Raw genomic sequence first — 20,820 nt, 5'->3', positions numbered from 1 at the left:
CTTTGTCACGACCTCAAGGTTCCTGTCCACCGATGGCCGTCAACTAACCTGCCACGGCTTGAGAATTTTTTGCAAGGAGGTGTGCAAAACTTGCTCCGTCCAGATTCATTTTCATTGGCGAGGTGACATGAAATATCATCTTGACTTTTACTGAGTGAAATATGTTAATCAAGGCAAATAACCTGCATCTGACAAGCAGGTAACCAGTTGTGCACCAGCCTACAATCCCTATAATGGGGAAACAAGCGTCCATTGGCGGGTAATAGGGGTAAAGGGTGAACAAAAGATAGACTTTAAATTCGTAGTGTCTCTCAGGGTAGGTCCAACACCAAAAAATATTCCAGAAGACCATAAGACATAGGAGCAGAATTAGGCCATCTGGTCCACCGAGTCGAAACTGCCATTCAATCAAGGCAGATTCTTTCTTATTCTTCCTCAACCCGAGTTCCTGGCCTTCTCCGCGTAATCCTTGATGCCCTATCCAAACAAGAAACTATCAATCTCTGCCTTAAATACAACCAGCGACCTGGCCTCCACAGCTGCACGTGGCAACAATTTGCACACATTCACCAACTTTTGACTAAAGAAATTTCTCCATACCTCTGTTTGGAAAAGTGTGCCCCAGAGTCCTGACACTACCCTCTTGTCCTAGACTCTCCCACCATGGGAAACATTCTTTCCACATCTCTTCCGTCTAGGCCTTTCAGTGTTCAGACGGTTTCAATGAGATTCCCCCTCACCATTCTGAATTCCAACGAGTACAGAGCCAGAGCTATCAAACCTTACGATAACCGTTTCATTCCCAGAATCATCCTTGTGAACTCCTCTGGTCGCTCTGCAATGCCAGCACATCTTTTCTAAGAGGTGCGGCCCAAAACAGTCCACAATGCTCAAGGTGAGGCCTCACCAGTGCTTTATAAAGCCGCAGCATCACATCCTTGCTCTTGCATCCCAGACCTCTTGGAATGAATGCCAACATGACATTTGCCTTCCTCACCACCCACTCAGTCTGCAAGTTACCCTTCAGTGTGTTCTGCAGAGGGAATCCCAAGTCCCTCTTCATCTCAGATTCCTGGATTTTCTCCCCGTATAGAAATTAGTCCGCACATTAATTTCTACTACCAAACTGCATGACGATGCATTTTCCAACATGTGTTTCATTTGCCGTCCTTTCCCATTCCCATGAACTGCTGTCCTTCTGCATCCCACCTGTTTCCTCAACACTACCTGGCTCTCTACCAGCCTTCCTCTGCTGACAAGTTAACTGCTGAACCGGAGAGACAAGCGTCAGTAATCCCCAGGTATGATAAAATATAGAGTGTGAAACCAAAGCAATTCGAGCACCGAGAGGCCTGGATAGAGTAGACATGGAGAATCTGTTTCCTACGGTGAGGGAATCTGTGACAACAGATTAGGAGGATGTGTCTTCACGGCAGTGTTGATGACCAACTCGTTAAGCTAAAGGGTGGTGATTGTGTGGAATCAGACGTTTGCCTGAGACGTTTATGAAAGCTAATTCATTGGGTATATTTAAAGCAGAGGTTCATTAGTCAGTGCGTCAAAGGATGAGGCAGGAGAATGCGGTTGAGAGGGATAATAAATCAGCCACGTTGGAATGGCGGAGCAGACTCGATCTATTGAATGCCCCAATTCTGCTCCCATGTCTCCTGGTCTTTTGCCTTTATGGGAGCGATAAGGAAGCGGCCAGTCGATTCTGTGAGGGTCCGAAGGGTCAGAGATCAGGGGAGAACTGCAGAGACCCGGAAATGTAAAGCCGGCGGCGGACTGTGATCCTACCCTTCAGCACTCCATACTTCATCAGAGGTGATTAGTTTCAAAGCGGAATTGTACACAGCATAATGTTATCAAGCCCGCTGTCGTCGGGACGATGGGAGAAATGGAAAACGCGGGAGATGATCAGCAGGTTTGTCCGCATCAATGGGAACGATAAGAAAATAAAGAGCGTTTCAGGCCGAAGATCCTTTCTCAGAACTGGGAAAGACACAACGTTCGGTCTTTTGATATCACTTTCTGATTAAGTTCCCCGTCTCTGATGTTCAATCAATTTGATCAATTGCTGTTTAATTCAATTTGATCATTGCCGGTTACATCTGACAGTGAAGGGCAGCCGGGGGAATGTCTTCTGCTCTGTTTGTACTTAATCCTACATCCATCCATTGCTAACCTCCGAAGATTAATTCATCCATTGACCGGTAACATTGCCGAGAGTTTATCCCTCTGACTACCCCGATACCACACGGGGCGAGGGGCCCCCTTACACGCTACAACGAACTGACTCGAATAAAACTATGAAATTGACTTCTCTTCCTACAGTACCTGAGAGCCGAGTACCTGGGCGTAAAATTTTAACATCTGTATTGTGTTATAACTTCAGTCATTTCAATCAGAACGTTTTACAACCTAACATTCAAAGCTCAAAGTAAATTCCGATCACCATATACCAACTTGAGTTTCGTTTTCTTGCAGGATTTAACAGGAATATAAAGAAATGCAATTAATTCATAGCAGAATAAGACAAAGCACTGATTCCATTACTTTTTCCGCTTCTCTCCCGCCCAGTAAACATAGTGGCGATTGCAATCCTGTCCCGGGGGAAGTGCGGCCTCTCCACGTGGACCACGCGCTACCTGGTTGCCATGGCAGCGGCGGATCTGACGGCTGTCGTCACTGCATTCTTTGCACGTATCGAGTACTATTCCACGCAATCCTTCCTGGATACGTATCCCTTGTGTAGCATCATCTTTGTACTGCAATGTGCTTCCAGAGACTGTTCGGTCTGGCTCACCGTCACCTTCACCTTCGATCGGTTTGTCGCCATTTGTTGTCAGAAGTTAAAAGCCAGCTATTGCACAGGAAAGTCCGCGGCCTTGGTTCTCATGATCACCTGCACTATTATGAGTTTAAAAAATATCCCCTTCTATTTCGTTTATAAGCCAAGAGAGATACTCGATGGTGTATGGTGGTTTTGTAAGGTCGTTCCAGCTTATTTCACTGAACACCAGTGGGTGAGCTTTGACCGATTCGACAAGAGTTTAACCCCACTGATTCCATTCGCACTAATTCTGATCCTCAACGCCCTGACGGTCCGGCACATTTTAGCGGCCAGTCGGGTTCGTAAGGGACTGAGGGGTCAGAGAAAGGGGGAGAACTGCAGTGACCCGGAAATGGAAAGCAGGCGGCGCTCTGCCATTCTCCTCTTCACCATATCCGGCAGCTTTATCATTTTGTGGTTGGCGACTGTTGTCAATTTCTTCAAGTATAACGTCGGAGGGACAGATCCCAATAGTTACACCGATTCTGAATTTATCTTACAGTCACTTGGATACATGTTGCAGAACCTGAGTCTGTGCACGAACACATTTATATATGGAGTAACACAGTCTAAGTTCAGAGAGCAGTTCATAGCCGCAGTTAAATGGCCAGTGATCACAATTGTACGCTTCATCAGGAGACAAAACAAATAGCGGTAGCCAGGGTTCATTTTCAATGGCTCCAGACTATGATGTGATACTAAAATCCAGATATTGTGATCACTCACTGAAAATAATACCGATAGCGGGACAGAATGTTAAGTCAGCAGAGGCCATAATGTTCGATCGACAATTTCGCTGTTTATGCTTTGGAGCAGTCACATTTCAAGATTCATGATTCAGGTTTAACGATTGAGTAATGTCATTCTTTGTAGAGAAGTGTAACGAGAACAAAGTGTTTGTTACTCCAGATCTGATGCAGCACAAAAAAAAAACAATAAAATATAAAACACACACCAGGATATCAGGATTTACCTCTCAGGAATTACTTTCACCAGAGAAAGCAGGAATCAGCAATCCATGCAAGCAGATCCAATTCTGATCAGGAGTATACACCAGTAAACTTCAATGAGAGAGCGACCCAGAAAAACGGAGACGTCAACACTATTGAGGAAATATTAACCAAGAGAGTCTGACTCCCCATGGAAGACATCCCCACAGTCTGAGCAGACTAGATGTCGACAAGGAGGCGTCGAACGCCTCGCTCAGGGATGGAGATCTCTTCCCAGAAACAGAAGTGTTCCTTGTAGCAAAACGGAACCGGGTGGTTAACACCAAAATATCAAAAATACATAATGAAAGACCAACAAATTCAGAGATGATAAATGAAGAAAATGTCAAAAAACAATCCAACTTTATGTGCACTTTAACTTTGACTTTTACCGCACCTTTCTCTGTATCTGTCATTGATGGGGATGGGGGCTGGTTGTAGCCTGCTTGACTACACGTTGGGGAGTTTTGACTGCCCATTACAGGCCCTTCTTGTCCACTGTCGTACAGTTTCCAGATCAAACAGTGATGCAGCTTGTTTGGATTCTCTCTACTGCGCAGCTGCGGAATGATGTCAGCATGGATGTGCGAAGCCCAGCTCGCTTCATCCTCCTCAGAAGGTGGGGGTGTCGCTGAGATTCCCTGACTGTGTCGGATGTGTTCCGGGACCATAAGAGCAGACAGGCTTTCTCCAGACTGTTTCTGTAATGAGTTTTATACTTCCTTTACTGCTGCTCAGTGATGGACTGGGAGGGGCTTACAGCGATAATACGTACAAAATCCCCAATTTGTCCCACTCAGAGCTCCGTCAAATGGTCCACGTTTCAGACTTTTGCAATATCTGAAGACCTAATTACTCTTCTGTGATAATGTTATTTGTTTCCTTTGGAATATTTCTTATTTCTTCACACATAAGAATAGAGAGAAATTACGGACCGTAGCAAACTTTTCCTCTCTGCCGAAAATGTATAATTTCGTTAATATCTGCGTAAGTTCTAAATCCCTGAGTACCATCATAATAATTTCTGTATCCATCTTATTGCAATTGATGGTTAATTGTTCTGAGAAACCAACTGGATCATCCATGAAGTTTAACTAATTATCCTGTCCACATCAGGTTGTCATATTTGCCCCGGAACATTTCTGGATTGTTTCCGTAATTGAATACATCACTCTTCGTCTGTACAGCCATCAAATAGAACTTCGGGACGCCACCACGGTCTCTCTGAGCAAAGTAAAAGTTGCTTCCCTGACCCTAGTTTTATCATTGTGGGTGTTATCGGCAATTTGATCGCCCAGCCACATTTACGCACTCTCGCACAATCAGACACAAAGCCACGTACAAGGTTATAACAAAAGGAAAAACACAAAGCTACACATGCAGAACCGCGGACAGACTCACATAACGTACATAGACAAACACACAGTCACATAGACACATACAATGTCACACACATGATCAAATACATACAAATGAGTACAGATTTCCAAAAGACACACGGACACCGAGACACTGAGACGCTGAGGCATACAAGCGGTCAGACACGCATATGCACACTCCGACACTCAGGCACAAGGAAATATAGGCACAGGGGTGCACACAGAGGGACTCGTGCGGACTCACACAAATCTACAGTCAGAGAATGGCCTGAAACCCCTTGTCGGATTCTCCTTTGGGACAAATTGCCCGCGGAAATGTTGTGCCCTCTTCAATAGACACGTTTATAAGAACCGTGGAAAGTACTTATGTGTTCCAAAGAATCTGGAAAATATACTTAACTTGTGGTTTCCAAATCTCATAGAAAACTGCATTCACCTGTAAGGATCAAAGGCATCCATTGCACAGAAATATCTCCGTAAAACGACACTGGCCTTAAACAGTAAAATATCTGATGCGCCTGATCAATAAAGTATCAGAATCAGCTTTCACATCACTGGCAACGTGTCCTGAAATGTGTTGTTTTGCCGCAGCAGGGCATTGCGATCCGTAATAATAATAAACTTCATATTGCAATGAGAAATACATTTATAATCAAATTAAATAAATAATGCAAAACGAGAAAAGCAGAGTGAGGTAGTGTACATGAGTTCATTGTCCATTCGGAAATTTGACGGCGGAGGGGCAGAATCTGTTCTGGAACCCTAGACTGTGTGTCTTCAGACTACTGTCCCTCCCCCTTGATGGTAACAATGGGGACACGGCCTGTCCCGAGTGATCGGGGTCCGTCATGATAGATGCCGCCTGTTTGAGGCATCGCCTGTTGAATATATTCTCGATGCCGGGGAGACCAGTCCCCATGACGGAGTGTCTGAGTTTAAAACTTTCTGAGTCTTTTTTCCGAACCTGTCAGTCTCCCGCCCGCACTAGACGCTGATGCAGTTAGAATGCTCTCCACGACACATCTGTAGAAATTTACTGGAGTCTTTGCTGACACACCAAGACTCCTCACACTCCGAATGAAGTCCAGCCGCTGTTGTGCCCTCTTTGTAATTGCGTTTATATGTTGGGCCCAGGACAGACCTTCAGAGATGCTGCCGGGCAGGATCTGGAAACTGCTCAGGCTTTCCACTGCTGATCCCCGATGAGGACTCGTGTGTGTTCCCTCCACTTCCCGAGATCCACAGACAATTCCCTGCTCTTCCTGACGCTGAGTGCAAGGCTGCTGTTGCAACACCGCTCAACCAGCTGATCTCTCTCTCTCCTGTCCCCTCCCCTTCACCATCGGAAATTCTCCCAACAACAACTGAGATATCCTCATGGCGTTTAAGCTGCGCCTATCCACACCATCGTGGCTCTGGGGAGAGAGGAGCGGTGAGCATGTTCAGTTTGCACCAGTGTGGATTGCCAGCGATGAGATGTTGTTGATTTGTTTTTATTTCGATCCCGGTGCAGAGGGAGATACAAAGACCCAGGTTTACTTGTCTATGTGTCAAGTGTTGCGCGTCAGGATTAAAACACATTGGTGCATTATATCTGGTGTTGGCATGGTGGGCCGAATGGCCTGACTGTGTACTATATAAACATCTGGATCTGTGATCATGTTCCCTGCTGTCTTTGGTATCAACGCCAGGTTGATGTTCAAACAATAGGGGTTTTCTTCCAGTAATATCAAATCCAGTATGTAGCCATCCAGAGTTACAAGCCAATCCTATAGAGTTATGTGACTAGTCACTGTACCACTGCTTCAGAGCAAAACAGCCCTTCATCAAGAAGATGTGAAATTAAAGCGGGTCTATACCCTCGGCCCTATCAACCCGTCCCGTCCTTCATCAAAACCACGACAGATCTTTCATCCCGGCAACATTTGTTCGGTACACTCTCTGATCATGTATTCTTTGCGCATGCGCAGGCAGCAACTATTGATAAGGGTACCGTCGACGTTTCGGGCCACGACTCTTCGAACGATTGTACTTTTTTCGATAGATACAGTCTGGCTCCTGAGTTCTTCCAGCATTTTGTGTGTGTTGCTTGGATTTCCAGAATCTGCAGATTCTCTCTTGTTCGTAATCGATCTGACACGGTTCGGTCTGGAAATCCATCTCTTTCTGTTTTGAACGTGGATCAGAGCTGCTTCCTGCATTTTGGGAGGCCCAGGAACACCGGGTACGTAGTCTCACAGTGTTATATAACAAAATGGGTCCTTCAGCTAATAACGCCCACCGGCATCATTACAATTACACTCATTCTATTGACTAACATTCTAATAGACCCTTTTACTATGCGTCTTGGAAATGCTCCAGGACTGTCTACACCATCCCCTCAAACAGTCTCCGAACAGGCTTTGGGCAAAATAAAGTTTATTTGGATGTCCCTCAATCCGACGTGCCCTACAATTAGACATATCCAGGAAACGTCTCAGGATATTTATCCTAATAACAGTCTTCGATTCCTCTATTAGTACACACCTCAGACTCTATCACCGCAATGAAAACGTGCGGAATGCATCCCTACCCCTCCGTAACTGACCTGCTCCATCTCGGGTGCGGGTTCAGTCGATGCCACGGGCCTTGACGAGAGGAGGAGACTCTGCATTGAGGATCATGTCTCAGTCTTTCTCTGGCTGACTGTGAGTCCAACCAGTGTACAGTGTGTGTATCTGTGAGAGTAATGTGAGGCCATCCGCAAAGTCAAGCTCTTCAAAGCCGAGAATGGAGTCCACCTAATGCCTCTCTGTTTATCCTTCGTTATTTCCCTCATAACACAGTCAATCACCTGGTTAAACAATATCGCCGGCATTATACAGCCTTGCCTGACTCCTGTCCTGACTTCAAAGCTCAGGGTGCCGGCCCCAGCTGTGCATAGACTCTCAGATTGAGTTGGACAATTTTGGAAGGGATCCTGCATGATCTGAGAATTCACCAGATTCTGTCCCTGTGGTTGCTATCAAAAGCCTTTTCAAACTGCACGAAGTTTACAAATAGTTGTCTCCGCCGCTCTGCGCTCTGCTCTGTGAAGTTCTGCAGCGTGAAGACCTGCTCGTCAGAGCCTCTGTTCTTCCTGAAGCGAGCTTGCTCCTTCCTCAAGCACACATCGGTAGCAAATGTCATCCACTGGACAATGGTTTTACCAGAATCATGCTGGAAACTGACACAAGTGTGATGACTGGTCAGTTTTTACAATCTCATCGCGCTCCTTTCCTCGGGACGGTAACAATGACTCCGCTTGTCCAGTCACGGGGTCCCCGTCTCTATTCCCATCCAATAGCAAACAGTGGTTTTGGTGACATTGAGTAAGTGTCTGTTGTTGTCATACCAATCAGCCAGACTTTTAATCTCCCTCCCATGTGCTGATTCGTCACCATCTTTGACTCGACCCACGACAGCAAACTTGACCATGGCATTGGATCTGTGCTTAGACCCGCAGTCATATGTGTAAAGCGAGTAGAGCAGGGGTCAAAGCACGCAGCCTTGTGGTGCGCCTGTGCTGTGGGAGATGGTGGAGGAGATGTTGTTGCCAATCCGAAATGACTGGGGTCCGCAAGTGAGGCAATGGAGGACCGAATAGCACCCGAAAATATTGTGACGAAGGTATTGTGACGTGAATTAGCGTCTGCGAGGTTTGCACGTTCTCCCCGAACTGGCATACGATTCCCTGTTCTTTCATGCCCCGCCCCCACCCCCGTCCCCTAAAGAAACATGCGGCGTGGACAAAGACCGGAAATGATCCCAAATGTGTAAATAAATTGTAGAAATGGTAGAATGACGAGATTTAGGTGAACTATGGAGATAATGGTATGGATTAGGGTCGGATAAATGTATAAATTGAAGCTCAGCCTGCGCTCGGTAGTCCGAGTCTGTTATTCCGTGCTGGATCTCTCTATGAGTCTCTGACGGAGTGAATGTCTTGTCGAACTTGAAACATCCGATCTAAGCACGTTGACTATAACGTGGATTTCTTCTACACAACGGGGCTACGCATTTATTTACCTCATAATTTATGAAATATATTTAAAATATGACAAAGCTGACTACCGTCAAAACCGGAACTGCTGGTGTGATATTTTGTCCTCACCTGTGGGGGAGTAGAGGTAAAATAGAACTCATGGCTTTTGGTTCATGCTTTATCCCTCCATTTGCTTTCACCAGCATTTTCATTTATAGTCAACGACTTCCTTGCAATTTATCAGCCTGCACTCCCCACTCACATGGTCGTTGCTCTGCAGCTGATGACGTGAAACACACGTCGACTGGAACACGGGGCACTACTTACACAAAATTTGGGAATTTGAATCCTGGCCATGGAGGCATCGAACGACATATCACTCAGAACCCGGTCATTTATCAACCATTTCCATCGCTTCTGTCTATTCCAAACCCATTTTCCAGCCCATGGACAGTAGCCTTCTGTGTCTTGGCCTTCCAGTTCTCTCACTAAACGGTTTCATACATCTTCACCATCCTTCTCAGGATGTGCAGTTCAGGTTTCAAAAGTTGGATGAAAACAACTTTTACTCTACCGATGATAGATCCCCGAACGTAAATATGAGCTTCCCAATTGTAGACTGTTCCGAAATGGCGGTAAATTCCTTGCTATCTACCTTTGTTCTGCTTCTCATGACCTTGAATACATCTGCCAGGTCTGTATTTTGCAGAGACTATTCCAAGGATGACAAGCTCGGTCTCTGATACCCTTTCTCATCATGAATCACCCCGACCCGAACAATACCCTTGTGAACGTCACCGATGGAGAAGCTTGCTCAGACCGGATCTCTCCGTTGATGTCAAGGATCAGAAAGAGATCAAACAGATACCTGCCCCAGCTATGACATTCAGATGGTTCTGTAGAGTGAACCTACACCATTAGGGGACGGGGACAGAAACATAGAAAATATTAGAAGTAAAAATCTTCCTGGGTATCAGCTACAAGGTGAGATACTAAACCATTGCAAAGTGGTTAATCTGCCGGCGGTCAGTGTCGCAACGAGCAACCACTGACAGCTCCTGCAAACTGGATTCGATCCGGATCACTGGTGCAGGTTCTCACTGCCGGGAGAGGTACGTCCTGGCGAACCGCTACGGTTCCGTTCTTCTCCCAACTCCCGAAGCTTAGCAGGTTGGTAGAGAATTGGACACTGAAAAAATAATTGTCCTCTGGTGAGTCGAACGGAGGTTTTCTCCGGTGGTTCGACAACGAGAAGTTAAACCTGCCCGACACATCACCGGCAGCAGTCCACACGCCATCGAGTACGCACAGACAGATAGGTGCCGGTAAAATCCCAGCCACATCATGAAGGATGACACCCGCCCTTTCTATGGGCTGATTGTTCCACTCTCCTCAGGGCAGAGACTACACACCATCAACACCAGGGCCACTGGACACAAAATACAGTTGTTCCCCCAAACCGTGAGACTGATCAACTCCTCTACCCATTATTCCACCACATCACCCTCGACCACGTCTGCATACAAGTAGCACAGTGTCACTTTATGTATATAAAATCCGTCTATGTACAGCATATAACAGTTACATGTAATTGTGTTTCATAGTATTGTTTTTATTTGTTCTGTTTGCATTCCGTTCTCCTTTACACTCGTGTACTGAAGAATGACAATAAAAACACATGATTCTCTAATCCCGAAAATTTGGTTAAATTTCTACAAAGTAACACCCGCACTTTCTATTCCTTCTAACACCGCTTTAGCTGCCACACTTTCGCTTGTCGTTGCTGTTGTTTGCATCCATGTGTAACTTATTCGGGTATTAAATTGTACTTTCATGATCGGGAGATATTGAAAGCGGCCGTTGCCGCGGTCAGTTCTTTAGTTTGTTAATGAATCGCAGCAGTGACGTCACGGGGTATTTCACTGCGCTGATGAACTGTTCTCTGAACTTGGCCTGAGTCACTCCATAAATAAATGTGTTTGTGCAACAGCTTAAATTCAGCAACATGTACCCGACCTGCTTAAAGATATATTCAGAATCGGTGTTAACATTGGGATCTGTTTGAAAAACGTGATATCTTAAGAACTTTACAACAGTGGGTGACCACAGTAGAATAAAGCTGCCGGATATGGAGAAGAGTAAGATCACCGACCTCCTCCTGCTCTCCATCTCCGGGTCACTCCGTTGTCTCCTTTGCTCTGACCCCTTAGTGCCTTGCGCACTCGACTGGCCAATAGGATGTGTCTGACTGTCAGAAAGTTGAGAAGCAGGATTAAAGCAAAAGGGATCAATGGAGTTAAATTCTTGTCCAACCTATCAAAAGCCACCCATCCTTGCTCGGTGTAATAATCTGCCCTTAATTTGCAGAACCAAAAAATGTTATTAATTAGTGTCCCTGGCTTATGTATAAAGTAGAAAGGAACGTTTTTGAAACAGATCAGAGTGCAGGTAGTCATCAGAACCAAAACCGCAGTTTTCCCGGTGCAATATTTTGCTTTCAGCTTCTGGCAACAGATGGCGACAAATCGATCGAAGGTGAAGGTGACGGTGAACCAGACGGAACAGTCCTTTGACGCACACTGCAGTACAAAGATAATGCTACACACTGGGTAGATATCCAAGAAGGTTCCTGGGAAATAAAAACTGATCCGCCTCAGTATGACTGCAGTAGTAACAGCCATTATGTCCGCCGTTGCCATGGCCACCAGGTAGTGCGTGGTGCAGTAGGAGAGGCCGCACTTTCCCTGGGAAAGGATCCCAATCGCAACTAGATTCACTGCAGAAAGAGAAGAGAAATAAAACCGAGAAAACTCAGTGCAATAATCTTCTGAGCAAGGAGTATAGTTTGGGAAGTTTAAAAAATAATTCTGTCCTTCAGTCTCCCTTCCAAACATACAAAGCACAGACTGAAGTGACAAGAGGGAAATAGGTTACTGTACTCAGGGCTGCATGGGACTGTTGGGAAAGTTAGAGAGCTCGATTCCATTCATACAATCGGGTAATAGAAACCCACAAAACACAGGCTTTTCAAACTCACCTCGGTTATGCAAATACCGATGACTATATACACAAATCTCCTAGTCCTGAATTCGGCCGGATCCCCTCAGCCCCATTCCTATGGAAATTACGATCCAACTGTTTTATAAGCACTGAAATTTTACCAATCTGTAGCTGTTCCTCCGGAATCCTTTCCCAGATAACGTCTATTGAACCGTACCGAGTCTTAAAAGGAACAGATGGAATGGACGTGGTGAGGATGTTACCAGTTTTCGGATGGTCTAGATCCGGGGCGCGGCATCAGAACACAAGGATGCTTGCTTAGTAATGAGATGAAAAAGGAATTATAGGTGTGATGTAATTTTATATGGTTGTCTTTATAAGCCAGGGCACCGAGCATACATTTACATGTTACATCTGCAGATGTCATTGATTAGACAGCATGTCAACATTTCAGCAGGTAAGTGGGTAACTGTCAAGAGAAATTCAGCAGACAGATAAGTAGGTAACAGTCAGAGAAGGAAGGCCAAGGAGCAGATGCTAGAGAGAACCCCAGTTGCTCTACCCCTTAATAATAAGTACTCCTGTTTGAGAACTGTTGGGGGAGACGGCCTATCTGGCGGAAGCCACGGTAGTCGCCCCTCTGGCACAGAGTCTGGACCTGTGGCTCGGAAGGGTAGGGAAGTGTCTGCGATTCTGAAGAATTCATTTCCTCAGACGGTTGTGGAGGTTAAAGCACTGAGTATATTTCAAGCGGAGCTTGACATTATCTTGATTATTAAGAGCGTCAAATGATTGTGTGAGAACGGCGGAGAATGGAGTCGGGAGGAAAAGTTAATCAGTGATAATGGAATCGCTGCTCAAGAACGAATGATCTACTTTTGCTCATGTGTCATATGGTGTTATGGTCATATGGTCTTACTATTCCCTGTAAGATGTATCGCATTTTATATCGATATCCTTAAAATATCTGCCTTCTTACCTTAAACCTGTGTCTCATAGTTCAGAAGTCGGCTGCATCTGGAAAAAAATCGCGATTCTGTCTTTGCACCTTCTCTATGATATTGATAATGTTATAAAACTCGATGCGCAATAGAAAGAGGAATAATACAGTACCGGAACAGATCCTTCGACCCAAGGAAATAAAAATAATTAGCCAACCATGCTCCAATGTGAAGAAACCTAGCTGATTCAATTCCTATAACCATCGCTCGCCGTTGAGAGACGCGTGTTTGCAAAACCCTTCTGCAGTCTCCCTGTCGCTATCATGTTCTCCCAGTTGTGTAACCAACAGATCTGAGCTGATATTTTGACACGTTATCTAATCAATGACATCTGCAGCTGTAACATGAGGTAATAACTTTATGATCAGTGCCTTGGCTTATAAAGCTAACCGAATTGCATCACACCTATCATGTTAAGTCGCCATTTTCAGCGACCATGGAGGCGATATAATTAAATCATTTCATATATTGATTGATGTCTATCTTTCTTTCTACAGAGTGAATGCTAGTGAAAAATGTAATTCCATATATTCATCAGAATTTCTTCACTCACTGTCACGCCATTGAATTGAATGCACACGTCATTGCAGTGGTGGGACCGGAACCAGGAGTTATCTCAGAACATTAACAATCCATGACATACACAACGATGTTTCATAAAACATAATGTTAACGTCATAGCCAAGAACAAGTATTGGTAAAAGTCACTGGAACAGTTGAATTAACTTGACACAATAAAGACCAATCGCACTTTTTATCATGAGTCCCCGATCACTCTCAGTAACTCCAGAGCAATCGATTCTGCGGATTTGAAACAGAAGAGGGTAAGCACTTTTGCTGTTTTTCACCAGTTTAGTAAGCTTATGTAACAAAATAAACAGCAGAAGAAAAAGGAAATAACATCGGCCAAAAACAAATTCAATAGGAATCACTTGGATCATTCGCATAGCGCTACTATTTTAAAACTTCTGTTTGTACCTGCAATATTATGGCCAAAAAATCAACAACACCGATTTGATCTGCAACTTACATTACTTATTATCTGCCAGAAACCAGGCTACTTGGCAACTTCTTCGCACGATGTCTCTACGTCGTTGTACAATCTGATTTTTCACTAAGAACTTTAAACGCTCGGAAAGACAACCATGGAAACAATACCTAAGCCTCTCTCCTGGTTCAAGCAAAACCATTGATTAGCAAGAAAATATTTTCAACTATATGTCAGACCGGGAGACAAGCTCGAGTGTAATGTTACAAAAATAACAAAACAATATTATAGTTGCTTACCAGGGACACCAATAACTGCAATTATGATATAATATATTTTCCTGATTCCGTTGAACGTTTCCAGCATTTTCTGTGTGAAGTTGCTGATTTACAAGCAACTACACTGAGATGTTTGTTACAGCTGTCTTTAGTATATAATCCTCCACATCTCCACAGGGACAGTAAGGTTACAACATCATTCAGTTTCACAATCGTCTGAACTAAATAGCACGTCATGAAGTTCGAAACAGTTTGGATGTATCTGGCATCAAAATAACGATGAATGACCCAGAGTACCGAGAAGTCTTTATAAGTTAATCAACCAAAGGCGTAGTTACTTTCAATCAAAGACGAGGCTTTTCATTAAAACAGACTTGTGTTAATCAACAGATCCATATTATTTCACTGTCGGCCTTTGCCCAGTTGCGGCCGTTAATCAATGCTGTTTGATACAGTCACCTGTCATTGCATCAATACTGAATGTTGAGATTAACCCTTTTAACGGAGAGATTTCAAATTTAAAACGTAATTTGCTCTCAAACATGAAAAGCCTATATGGTGCATCGTTTGCCATATTACTGGATATCGGTTGTATTGAGATTATACGGTTATCAATGTTCCAACAGAAAACTGGTTACAAATACCAATAACTTCCTGCAATATCAAACCTTCGATATAAACTGCAAATAAAATTGATCTAGCAGCGGCACAATAATACAAAAGACCAACTTTGTCCAAGAATGCGAACTTCAACGTAGTATAGATAGTTAAAATTGGGAAAAAATCAATTAATATGGTGCCGTACATAAAAGGAATTATTCTAAAAGATGGTGACATAGATATTTAAATCGTTACTGCTGCCGAATCAATACATTATTTGAAAGTAACACTATAACCGAGAACATGAGAATCCACAAGTGTACAGCTATCGATCCAATATAAGTATTTAATCATTATTCCTAATCAAATCAATGCATTCCTCCAACTCTCAGCCTTCTGTTCATGACGACGCCTCTTGTAAACGGGAAAATAAAAGATAATGAAGTTGCAAATGTCCTACACATTTATTCAAACTAACTTTCCTCAACAACATTTCCTATAAATTTTACAGATGTATGGACCGACGATTTGTCTGAGCATGAAATTTTGTCACGGCCTTCCAGCAAATTGGCAGCAAAGTCTACGCTCGCGGGAGCATTTCAGTGACTAAGCGGCCGTCCACCCGCGCACCTGTGAGGGACCAGAGCACCTAAATGTGATTGCGATCTGACTCATCAATTTTAGATGACGATTTTAACGCGATCAAACAGAATGTCAAGAAGTCACTCTGCACTATCCATGGTCCCGAATCTGCCCACTCTGTATATCCATGTTCCTTCAGCTGCTCACTCTGTACCGTCCATGGTCTTGAAGATGCTCTGTCTGCACTTTCTATTTCACTGAAGCTGCACCCTCTGCATTTTCCATGGTCCTGAAGCTGCTCACTCTACACTGTTTAGTGTCCTGAATCTGCGCACTCTGTGCCGTCCATGTTCCTGACGCTGCTCACTTTGCACTATCCTACCTCCCCAAATCTAGAGTCAGCTGATGTGGCAAATATCCCACTGCACAGCGCTGTCACTCATTATCATGCCAAGTACGTTATCTCATGGACGAAATAGTGACTGTGTTTTTGCTAAAAATCTGCTTAAAAAAACTTCCCTTCTATTTTACACGCGAGCCTGAAGCAGTGGTCCTTCATCCGCTCTAGGGATAAACTTTGGCGTGTATTTTGGCATGTTTTCTGGTGTTTATATACGTCTTTGCTGCAACGAACCTGCTTCCACACTGCAAGGTCGAACTTTGAATTCTTGTTAAACCACAACAACTCCTTCTGCTCTGCACGATCTTTTCAGCGTTATCTGAGAAGAATTATAACAGTGCACGTGGATACAGACTGACATGTCGGATTGAGATTGATCAAGGTAAGCGTTTATCTAAAATGAGTATTAGTTTCCCTTCGATTTTACATTCATATGGTAGCCCAATCCAGTCTGTTGGTAGACAAATAGTAGCTCAAATCTAATTCACCTTTGCCATTTGCATATAAAATTCAGAAGTTTCAGATAAGTTTTCAGTTGTCGATCCATGAATCTGAAAGTTGAAAAGTCATTGTCCTAAAACTACATTTTACAACTATTTCAGCAACACTGCCCGTCAGTCATTTTGCAGGAATTCTACGTGCATCATATCTTAATTCTCGTTCTTTAAAACGATAATGGTTTATTTCGAGGCGCGCATTAGGAACATGGCAGGAAAGTGGAATATCCGGGGATCCGACGTCACCTCCGTTCACATGGGGAATTTTGGAACTCTACACAGAAACTCCACCAGAGATCAGAGTTCAACAGGGGTCTCAGGCTGTAAGATAGGGGCTCCTTACCACGCTGTTACGTTTTCCACTTTGATTTCAAACATGCTACAAATATATTTTATTCAAAATGAGCCTCCAAATTTGCTTCAGATACCATGTTTGTAACGGAACGCTGTATAAACCACAGATTTTAAAACCGATGGGTCTTCTAGTGCTCGACGGTTTCAGGATCATCATTGCTGAATTATACGACACAGAGTGACTCGGCTGTTTAGATACAGAATTCGCTTTACGACTGAAGACCGAGTGTAGTGGTCGTTAGATCTTTAACTCACTGTGTTCTGCAGGGATCTGTGTTGATCCATCTATATATATATTCTGTGTGACGTGGACGGAAGGTTGGCAGAGTGTGTTTCTGTCTTTGATGAAGATGCAAAGTTGTTTTTTTTTTGCCTTCACGGATAGCGTAGTGCTTTATCAAATAATTTAAGGTATTCTATACATACAAGATATAACAAGGGCAAAAAGTTTACTACTGCGAGGTTATGACCTCTCAGGGATAAAGAGGGGAACATTTGCTTGGATTAGGTGTATGTGAGGGAGGTCCTTAATGAGTACTTATCACCTGTATTTAGGAAGGGGAAGAACGTGCAGGATAGCGAGATTAGTACTCAGCATATCGCTTTGCCGGCGCATTTCAAGGTAAAGGAGATGTAAGTGTTGGATCTCTTAAAGAACATTACAGTGCCTGTTAGCCCGGTGCCCGACAGGATATGCCCAAGGGTACGGACAGGGACAAGAGAAAATATTTGCTGGGTTCTTCATCGATAACTACCAGTCCTCTTTAGCCACAGGACATGTCCCGGAGGACAGGCTCGTATCTATTGTTCTTCCATTAGTCAAGAAGGGAACCGTAGTTAAACCTGGAAATATAGACCAGCGAGTCTCACGTCAATGATTGGAAAGTTACTAGAGAGAATTCTTTGGGGTTAGGATTCATAAGCATGTGATCCAATTAAAGAGAGCCAGCGTGGATTTGTGCGGGGCAAGTCGCATCTTATCAATTTAATCGCGTTTCTCACGAGGTGATAAGCGTGATTGATGAAGATAGAGCTGTCGATGCTGTGCGCATGGATCTAGTGAGGAGTTTGACAATGGGAGGCTCATCCAGAAGATTGAGATGAAGGGGATTCACGGGATTTAGCCACTGGGACCCGGAACGAGCTTCCCAGAGAGGACAGAGTACTTATCCAAGCTAGAGGTCTGTGATTAATGGTGTTTTGCAGGGATTTGTATTGGGACCTCTGCTGTCTGTGATGTATATAAATGACATTGTTGAAAATGTAGATAGATGAGTTTGTAAATCTGTGGATCACATGAGGATTGCCGCTGTGGACAGAGAGACGACTGGCAAAGAATGCAACAGGATATCGGTCAGTTAGAGATATGAGAGGAAAGATGGAGTTTGGAGTTTAACTCAGTCAGCGGTGAGGTGCTGCACCTTGGCAGGTCAAATGGTAAATTGTCCCACACCGTCAAATGGATGATTCTAATCAGAGTTGATGAGCAGAGGAGACATGGGATCCAAACCAATAAAATTCGTCTCAAGTGGCGGCGAAGTCTGCCGCCTCCCAATAGCCTCCCGTAATACCCACCAGCAGCAGTTATATCCCCTGCGATGAGGCATTTTGAGAGGCTGGTTGTGAAGAAGATCAATTCCTACTGAGGAGTTGTTTCCTTCCGTTCCAATATGCATCACGTCACACGTCGTCAACAGCAGATGCCATTTCATTGGCTCTTCACTCAGCGCAGGAACATCCGGACGGGAAGTTACTGACGACCGGATGCTCTTTATAGACTCCAGCTCAGCATTGAACACCGTCACCCCCTCAGAACCTATCACCAAGTACAGGAACTGAACTTCAGTATCTCCCGGGAAACTGGACGCTCGATTTCCTCATCGGCAGAGCCCGGTCAGTTCGGATTGTCAGTAATATCTCCTCCACATTCACCGCCAGTAGACGTGACAAATGATCAGCGACCAAGGGCGACACGTTCACGCCAGATCACAAAACTACTCGATACTGCGAGGGTGAAAAGACCCCGATGGGAGTTGTATACAGACCCCCGAACAGTGGTAAGGATATGGTCTACAAATTACACCGGGAGGTAGAAAGTGCATGCCGAAAGGGCAATATTCCCGACAGCTCGCAAAATCACTCCATACTCTTCCTCTTCTAAATACACTTCCTCTTCTGAACGGCGATTCGTTGTAGTGTGTGATATTCCTTTTCAGGATGTACTTTGAGCCGACTAAATGATTCGGGGATTTTGTGATCACCTTGAGGATACGGTGAAGATGAGGGCGGAGACTGCCATCGCTGCGGGGGGCCGCGTTGCTTCCTGATGGCGGGACACGAACTCCATCACTCCGTGCAGATTACAGCGTCGAGCGGAATTAAAATCGTCGAGAATGAGAGCTGAAACCGAACAGATGATCAGCGCCGTCTGTGTGCGTCGGACCGGTCTCCATCTCTGGTCGCCGCTGCCGGCGGGCGGGAGGTGCGAGACTCTCCGGTCTCAATCCGCCAGGCTCCTGGACGGGATTCACTGACCAGTGTTGGCCGAATCGATGGTGGTGACGAATCGACCAATTCTAAAATTGTTTATTTTCTCCTCCTAATGCTGACAATGAAATTAATCACAATGTAGCATTTGGTAGCATGCATAGTCTAATACAAACTTTCTAACTTTCTTTAGTTTGGATTTTGACGTTACCTTTTGTCTTCACTCTCTCTCTCTCCCTCTTTGATAAATATAGTGCTATAGACGGTTCTAATACATCCTGTTTCATTAGAATGTCTTTGGTTTAGAGGTACGTTTCTGGAATTATGGGATGCCCACAATATTCAGGCATACTGCTCGCTGGATTACTTTTTGTGTTTCCCACATTGCAAAAATTATATATCTGAGAAGAGTTATTTAACAATACAACTCAAACGTCTGTCTTCACCGGAGTTTGAACGTTTTGTGTCAGAAGTTGGATACTTATTTATTGTGAAATATTCTTGGTCAACCTTGGACTGAAAGAGGTTACAGATTTATTAAAAAAAATAACGATTATAGAAATGTACAGCTTACAACTATAAGTAGCCGTGGATTGTAACGGCCGATATAATATTATTAGACACCTTGATAAGGTAGATATTGAGAATCTTTCTTCTCATGAGTCGGATATGAAAACCAATCAGAATGAAGTTTAGGTGTGGGAAATGTTACTTTAAAAAAATGATTTGAGGGAACAGCTTTGTTTGAAACACAGAGATGTTCTGAATCCCGCAAGGTGCCAGAGGGGACAGTTGAAAAGACTACGGTCACTACCTGTAAAAGACAGGCTATTGGTTGGACAGCGTGCCCTGCAGAGCCTAGTCCTTAATGAAATGGTGAATAATAGTGGCTGGAATATGGATTTTGTGGCCATTTCTGCCTGAGCTCGTGGGAGGTTTTGTAAATGCATTAACGACCTGACGTGGGGGATCATTGATCTCTCCGAGAACTTGCACATAGTGGCCGGTCAATAAATATGTTCGTACAGCAGATGTAATTTTGCAGCAACATCCGACTTGTGAGACATATTCAGACTCGTTTCACTCTGCTGCGGCCAAGTGGTTTCAGGATTATAATAATCGGCAAATAATTTAAAAAAAAAACAAAACAGGTAATAGAACTAAGGGACAGTGTGTGGTCGCCGGCTTGAGAACGACAGATGACTGATCGAGACCGAGTGCCTGCGAGCCCATTCCGTGCCCGAGTCCGCTGCCGGCCGGAGGCTGAACAAGAGGGTGTTTTTCCGGAGTTGGAGACCCGTGTATGTGCTTGTCTTGGAGGGAGAAACGGAGCTTGTTTTGTTGCTGGTCTTTTGTTTCTTGTTGTCTCCCATTCTGTTCTATTCTGTGTTGATTTCCCAAGCATTTATAATCTCATGTTGTAGAAGAA

The 20,820-nt window shown here is 44.3% G+C and overlaps 1 protein-coding gene across 1 annotated transcript; it reads left to right on the top strand.

The window, feature by feature from the left end:
- Positions 1–2,580: 2,580 nt before the first annotated feature.
- LOC132386348 (probable G-protein coupled receptor 139) lies at positions 2,581–3,485 on the top strand (the record flags this gene model as incomplete). The annotated part of the gene is made up of 1 exon (XM_059958604.1): positions 2,581–3,485. A coding segment is annotated over one exon (905 nt), but the record flags the coding sequence as incomplete, so codon positions are not given.
- Positions 3,486–20,820: the final 17,335 nt, after the last annotated feature.

The sequence above is a fragment of the Hypanus sabinus genome, unplaced genomic scaffold (assembly GCF_030144855.1).
Source record: "Hypanus sabinus isolate sHypSab1 unplaced genomic scaffold, sHypSab1.hap1 scaffold_1106, whole genome shotgun sequence".
Taxonomy (NCBI): Eukaryota; Metazoa; Chordata; class Chondrichthyes; order Myliobatiformes; family Dasyatidae; genus Hypanus; species Hypanus sabinus.
The sequence above is the reverse complement of the archived record's forward strand: the minus strand, read 5'-3'. Positions and strand labels throughout refer to the sequence as shown.